The 8,081-nt window shown below is 38.0% G+C and overlaps 1 protein-coding gene across 1 annotated transcript in view; it reads left to right on the plus strand.

Annotated features, from left to right (window-relative positions):
* The window catches only part of Stxbp5 (syntaxin binding protein 5), a 143,119-nt gene that overhangs the window by 57,857 nt on the left and 77,181 nt on the right, over positions 1 to 8,081 (plus strand). Inside the window, exons 8-9 of the mRNA XM_005361026.3 lie at positions 1,038 to 1,121; positions 2,124 to 2,247. Coding sequence (XP_005361083.1) covers positions 1,038 to 1,121; positions 2,124 to 2,247 — 208 coding nt within the window. The remainder of the gene's footprint in view (positions 1 to 1,037; positions 1,122 to 2,123; positions 2,248 to 8,081) is intronic.

Here is an 8,081-nt window from a genome sequence, read left to right on the forward strand (position 1 = left end):
TGAAGATAAGAGGGGCTAATCAGGGGATTCCATTTAAACAGCACCCTGCCCCCCCCCCCCCCGACAGGAAGGCAGCATGGACAAAAGTTAAATGTGAGAATGCTTGGAGAAACAAATTCCAGAATCAGCAAATGGAGTGTGTTGGGCAGGAGAGGTGGGAGGGCCGATTTTGGAGAACTTAGTAGAAATCAGACACTGATAAATCTGATAATTGTATAGTTGATTTTTTATTTTATCATGAATAGAATGGTGAGGCTGACAGATTTTAAATAGAAGCATACATATTTCTTTTTTAGCTTCGGATATTGTAGCCAGTCTTCCGATATGAAATGGGTCAGAAAGGAGATCTCTGTATTTTTTCAGGAGGGAGGCACTAGAGATGGGGGATATAAATGAGAAAGATGGAGAACATCATATTAAAGTTAGCTAATGGTTTTTCTTGTTGAAGGCAGGACTAGCATTCATGATGACTGCCAGGTCTGTGACAGATAGCTGATTCGTTGCGGTCATCAGGGCACACATTATAGAGAGCCATCATGCTCCAGAGGGTGTACATAGTGTAGAAGATACATTCTGGCTTAATGTTGGGAAGCAGTATGGTTATTGGAACCTTCAGCTTTAATTTCATGAAAGAATATGGGATGATTTATTGAAATTAATCAGTAGGTAGATTGAGTGAAATTCCTTGATGATATATAGATCTTTGAAATTGTAATATCTCAAACACATATAAATGCACAATTTTATTAGTAATTTTTAGAAATGTATCAGAATATAGGCTCATGACTTCAAGAAACTTGCTTTCTCTTTGCAGTATGAGTTGAATTTTGAGTCGCTAATCATCAAAGACATGTAACTCCGCCCTGCCATGTTCTCATTTGTCATCTGTGTGATTAGCAACTCCCAGTGCAGGTGTTTGACTATATTAAAGTTTTATGCATGAAGGATATGAATAGTGATTAGCTTTATTGTCCAAAATAAATATTTTATACAGGAAACAAGTCACTTCTCAGTAAGGTGTTCCTTCCTTTCCCCAGCTTCTGATCGGCTTTGAGTCTGGAACCGTTGTCCTCTGGGACCTCAAGTCGAAGAAGGCTGACTACCGATACACGTATGACGAGGTAACAGCCATGCTATCCCGTACAGATCTCGACATTGCTATAGCTCCCAACAGCTTCTCAAGGAATTGGATTTTCAGTCTTGGCTTAGTCCTGGCAAACCTCAGGAACTGTTTTTCTAAAAATATGATTTTATAGAGAAAAGTCATAATTTAGAGGGAAAAAATAGAGGACAAACACGTCAGTCACATAAACTTTCCGGATGTGGATTAGAAATATAATCACAAAAGGATCTTCTCGTGGGTCTGAAGAGATGGCACGGGGATTAAGGGTCTCCTTGGGGGACTGGAAAGATGGTTAAGAGCCCTGGGTGCTTTCCAGAGGACCCAGGTTTGATTACCAGCATCCACGTGGGGCCTCACACCTCTCTGTACTCCCCATTTCCAGACGATCCAATGTCCTTTCTGGCCTCTGTGTACACTAGGAGCACACTAGTTTACAGACGTACATTGAGGCAAAACACTAATACACGTGGAATAAAGTAATTCAATGGAAACGAGTATGGCTTCCTCAGATTAAAAATTGCCTCCATAATTATTCTGAGGTATTGAAAATAAGCTTTGATGCTCATCCTGAGGAGTTTTCATTGATCTTAATCCTTAATAAAAATTTTTGAATTTTAGGATAGATTTTTAGCTCATTAAAACAGATTCTTTTATCTCAGGGCGCTGACTTCTTCCATCCTGCATTGTTTGTAGTAACTTGGTAGTTTATGTTTGGGTGGGGCTGATTCTGATATGCTCTAAGAACACTTTTCCTGAACTTGTTGTATGTCATATTGTATATGTCATTGTCACAGTGTCCTAATGTATGCTTAATAAATGCATTATTAGGGGGAATTAAACAGTTCCAATATGAAATGTCTTATTTGTATTATAGGAGGACTAAGTTATTTTGAGAATGTAGTTAATATATTGTCTAGCTTGGAAAGTATAAAAATTTATTAAAATCAATTGCCAAACCATTTGTCACTAGTATGATATTATAATTGTTCACCCTGTGTAGGCTATTCACTCTGTGGCTTGGCATCATGAAGGAAAGCAATTTATTTGCAGTCATTCTGATGGTACTTTGACCATATGGAATGTGAGGTCCCCTGCTAAACCTGTACAGACCATCACTCCTCATGGTAAGGATACCTTCATGTTAAAGACTACCCAAATTATGATAGACTGTTGTATGGTTTGGGGGGGGGTGATTTTGTCTTAGTTTTAGTGGGTGAAGAATGTTATGATTGTTTAATGGAACTAATACTGTGATATTGCCTGAATATTGTGTCTTCATTTGGCCAAAGGAGGATTATGTTGTTAATTGTAAGAGACTTAACTTTTGTCTTCTTAAAATTGCCACAAGCTGTTGATGTATATGTGACAATGTCTTTGAAACATCAAGGCCTCAACTGCAGGTAATTTTATTCATTTGAGAATGAGTGTTGAAGGCCATCCAGAGTTTGTGGATCCCTGGGGACTCAGCAAGCACATAGCATCTTCCTGCAGTGTTTGTTACATCAAGAGAATGTAGTCAGGTCAGTTTCTACAGTGCTTACAGTCTCTCGGCAGAAAAGTCCCTACTGGACTTATTGTTGAACAGTAAGGCAAGGAACATTCGAGTTACAGTCTTTTTCAAAGTTAGAAGACAAACAACATAAATACAGTGCACTATTTTCTTGTGGTACATGTGAAGAAGTAGAAAAGCTTTCTGTACACAGTGCAGTGGCTAAATGTAGATGGCACTAGTTTTATTACATGTTTAATTTTATTTATGTAAAATATTTTATATATAACTAAATTAACAGGAAGTGAATTGCTTTCATGAGTTTTGCTGTGTCTTCCATGTGATCACTGCTTAGCTAGCCACTGGCAGTGGTAACCTACCAACACTAAGTTTCTGTTACCAGCTGAATTCTACAGCAAGCCCCATTACAAAACAAAAATATGTCTGTGTCCTAAACAAGATACCATTTATTCTCTATGTAGTATTTTCGTGGGGCATAATTTTCAGAATATCAACCATTCATTCTGATATAATAAAATTTAGTTCTTTCTTTACTCATAAAATAACTTCTTGCTTTTAATTTTTAGCTTAATGATTGTTCAATTACTTTAAGCATATTTTAGAGTTTTGTGCATTGTTAGTTTTAATCTGATTTTAATAGTTTTGGTGGTGGGACCACCTGCACAATATAAATAGTGCATTAGCATGGTGGTTAGCGCTACCATATCTCGTTTTAAAAGAGACTTTAATGTATTCTGTTTTGGTCTAGTGCTGCTGTAGATTGAACCCAGGTCATTGTGCATGGTACACAAGCATTCTATCAACTGAGCTGTATTTCCAGCCCCAAGGTTAATACATTCTTAAAAGATGTATTCCGAATACCTAATAAGACATCAGCCTAATGTGGAATTTCAAAGCAGAAAGTCTGTGACCTTTGAGAAGCCAATTAGCATTTCTGAATCTCCTTATTGTCTGTAACTAGAAATGATAATGAAACTTAATCCAGTTTCCTCATGCTGTTCTGAGAATTAAATTTATTTATTCAACAAATATTTATTGACTCTACTATATGATCATAAGCTATATAACTGAGAGTACCTGGACATTATGATATGCTGCTAAACCTATTCAGACCATCACTCCTCATGGTAAGGATACCTCCATGTTAAAGACTACCCAAATTATGATAGACTGTTGTATGGTTTGGGGGGGGTAATTTTGTCTTAGTTTTAGTGGGTGAAGATCTTAATATATTAAGAATGAAAGATACACAGAATTTTATTTCTTTATCTACATTTAATTCACCATAAGCCTAAAAATAAAACTATGCCTGTTATAAAAAATTTCCTCTAGTGTTGTCGGGATTTTCTGTCCTGCCCAGTCCTTGTTCTGCCCAGTTCCTGTAGTCGTTAAGTCCCAAAGAAATCACAAAGAGGTTTTCATAACTATAAACTGATTGTCCCATTAGCTCAGGCTTCTTATTAACTCTTACATTAGCCCATTATTTTTATCTGTGTTAGCCACATGGCTCAGTCTCTTTTTCAGTGGTGTAGTCACATCTTGCTTCTACTGTGTCTGACAGGACTACAGAGGGAACTTCTCTCTTCCCAGAATTCTCCTGTTCTCATTGACCTGCCTCTACTTCCTGACTGGTGTCCTGCCTCTACTTCCTGCCTGGCTACTGGCCAATCAGCATTCATTTAAAACATAGCTGACAGAATATAGACAGTTGTCCTGCACCACCTCCCCCTCTGTTTGTTTTTTTTCTTTTTAACAAGAACATCCATAGTCCATTTTTGGGGACCAGGCTGTCCTTGAACTTACAGAGATCTGCCTGTCTTTGCCTCCCAAATATGTGTGCTACCACACCTTGAATTCACAGAAGTCTGTCTGCCTCTGCCTCCCAAGCATTGGGATTAAAGGTGTTTACCACCACACCCACTCTAGCTTTTCTCTTTCAAAGAACTTTGCATTGCAGACCCTTTTCTTTTTTTAAATTAGATTTACAAAAAATACCAATCCAAATTCCCACTTCCTCCCCTCCTCCCATTCCCTCCAAACATACTCCCACCCCATCTTCTCTAATCCTAAGAGAGGGTAAGGCACATTGGTTTTTGAAAGGTCCAAGGCCCTCCCTACTACATCTAGGCTGAGCAAGGTATACATCCAAAGGGAATGCAGTAAAAGCCAGTACATGCAGTAGAGACAAATCCCAGTGCCACTATCAGTGGCCCCTCAGTCTGCCCCAGCTATACAACTGTCAACCACATTCAGAGTGACTAGTTTGGTCCTATGCATGTTCTGTCCCAGTCCAGCTGGAGTTGGTGAGCTCCCATTATTAGCTCAGGTAAACTGTCTCAGTGGGTGAACCCTTCATGGTCTTGACCTCTTTGCTCATATTCTCATTCCTTCGACTCTTCAACTGGATCTTGGGAGCTCAGTCCAGTGCTCTGATGTGGGTCTCTCTGCCTCTGTTTCCATCTGTTGTTGGGCAAAGGTTCTATGGTAATATGTACGATAATCTGATTATAGGGCAGGTACTCACTAGTAAGTGGATACTAGCTATAAACAAAGGACATTGAGCCTATAGTTCATGATCCTAGAGAAGCTAAGTAATAAGGTGAACCCAAAGAACATATATAGACCCACCTGGAAATTGGAAGCAGACAAGATCATCTGACAAAATTGGGAGCATGTGGGCAGGGTGTAGAAGGAAAGCGGGAAGGGGAAAAGGAAGAGGGAAGGAGAGGTTTTAGGAGAACTTGAGGGAATGGGGATAGTTGAGATGGAAGGAGAGCAATGAAAGAGACATCTTGGTTGAGGGAGCCATTATGGGGTAAGCAAGAAACCTGGCTCTAGGAAAATTCCCAGGAATCCACAAGGATAACCCCAGCTAAGACCCTAAGCAATAGAGGAGAGGGTGCCTGAACTGTCCTTGCTTGCTATGTGGTCAGACTGATGATAATCTTAAATAAGACTGTTTCTTAAATTCAAAGAATCAAAAAAGCAGAAGAATGGACACATGGAGAACTTTAGAAGCTTTCTATATTTCAGCTCCCCATGGCAGGGTTGTGCTAAGTTTCTGGCTGTAGCAATAACATCTGGCTCCTGGAGCTCAAAGAGAAACTCTTAGGGATTTTTTTGGAGTTGGCAGGACTAGTATCTTCCAGTGCTTGGGGCATACCCAGGGGAATATGGACTTTCAACAATGCATCATAAATCATAATATTCTTATCTTATAGTCAGAGCCCAGATTCCACCTCATCCCTAGCCTTTAATGCTTGAAATGAGCTTCAGTTCCTCACTGAATAAGCATGGTAAAGTCTCCCAGGCTGTTATTTCAAAATAATGTTATTAGTATTGGCAATGTGTTTTTCCAGTTGGCCAACTAATTTTTTAGAAAATCATATCCTAATTGGAATATAATTTGAGCCACTTAGGTAACTTAAAATTTACTAACAGTAGTGTTCAAGTCAGTAAAATAAATCAGACAAAACTAATTTAATACTATATTTTATCTAACTCTAAATTATGAAAATGACATTTGATTATGTGACAAATATACAAATTGAGATATTTCTCATTCTTTTCAGTATGCAAAACATATTTTTTTAAGTAACCAAACATACAGGATTGGGATAGTTCAGAGTTTTGAAATCTAGTATTTTACATCCACAGCACATCTTAACTTGGACTGACCACATTCATATTAGGTACCCAGTAGTCGCATGCAATCTGTGGCAGTCACACTGGACATTGCTCTTGAAGGAGGATGTATGTGTGGTATAACTGTTTGAGTTCAATTTACTTAGTGAAATTAATAATTATAGGCTAATTTTTGTCAGATTCTTTTTTAAATGAACCTTACTCAGCAGATGTTTATTGAAGACCTCCAGTTTCTTGTGGATCAGTTACTAGAATGTTATCAGCCTTGATAAACTCACAGTCAAGTAGTTAAAGTGATTGATAAACTGATAACTCCAAACGTTTTAACAGCTATTGATAAAAGCATATGTAATACTACATGGCTATGTTTTAACAGCTGCTGATAAAAGCATGTGTAATACTACATGGCTGTGTTTTAACAGCTGTTGATAAAAGCATATGTAATACTACATGGCTATGTTCTTGTACTGAGGATAAATAGGAATATTTCACAAATTAAGGATATTGAAGCTGGATCTTGAAGAAGAGGGGTATTATGAAGTAGAAAAGAGCACCACAAGATTATTTTAGTGAGAATATATAAAGGAACAAAAGCATAAAAAGAAGAGCATTGTTGCAAATCAATACTAGTCTATGTTGACAAGTGGAGGAATTTTGACAAGAATGGGTAGAGTTTTGACAAGTATCAGGAATGAAAACAGAGCCATGTTTGATAAAGAATTTATATCAGAGTATAATAAAAAGTTTGAACCTCATGCCCAAGATGGAGTAAATGACTTTCCAGTGGTACACATAAGATTGACATCTTGAACATGACTTTAATCGTAATACATCAGGACGACCTGACTTGGCTGCCAGTTAGTGATCAGTTGTATTCAGAGTAAATAAGGATAGTTTCAGTATTGGCAGGGGAAAATGGATATGCATGATGAAATTCTGGAATAAAATATCAGTAGGTCTTAGACCAACTCATTGTAGCTAGATGACCAAAGAAGTTAAAGAAATATAATAATTATCTTTCTGATAAGAAAGAAAGAAGATGTGGAGTAGGGTTATTTTGATTTATGAAGCTGTATTTTGATTTTCAGTGTTTTGACAAGGCAAACTCAGTTTACAGAGTTCAAAGAACTGGCCTGTGCTTTTACTTAAGTAAACTTACAAATGAATAAGAATAAAAGACTAGATGCTAAAATACAATATTAGCAATTTCAAAAGACAGTTAAGCAAGAAAAGGAGATAAAATATTCTTGTCCCTAGACAGTTTTTATAGAAGATATACAGACTTAGTCTCAGAAAACCTCAGTCAGTGCACTAGTGTCCTCTGAATACTGACCGTGTTTGGGGCTGGAAAGTCCACTTAGTGAGCACCACTCGTGTCAGGCAGCTCACTATAACTGCGACTCCAGTTCCAGGGGATCCGACATCCATAGACACCTGCCATGCTGCTGTATTTCTGTCCTTGTACACGTGCCCTCTTAACCTCTGTGTCTTCCCAATAAATGCTTAGAAATGCAGTTTCAATACCTAAAAACTAAACAATTTTACTTCTGTTTCTCTTTAATTATTATTATTTTTATTGAGCTCTACATTTTTCTCTGCTACCCTTCCTACCTCTCCCCCCTGCTTCAACTCTCTCCCAAGGTCCCCATGCTCCCAGTATACTCAGGAGATCTCGTCTTTTTCTACTTCCCATGTAGAATAGATCTATGTATGTCTCTCTTAATGTCCTCATTGTGTCTAGGTTCTCTGGGATTGTGATTTATAGGCTGGTTTTCTTTGCTTTATGTTTAAAAACCACCTATG

The sequence above is a fragment of the Microtus ochrogaster genome, linkage group LG4 (genome assembly GCF_000317375.1).
Source record: "Microtus ochrogaster isolate Prairie Vole_2 linkage group LG4, MicOch1.0, whole genome shotgun sequence".
Lineage (NCBI taxonomy): Eukaryota > Metazoa > Chordata > Mammalia > Rodentia > Cricetidae > Microtus > Microtus ochrogaster.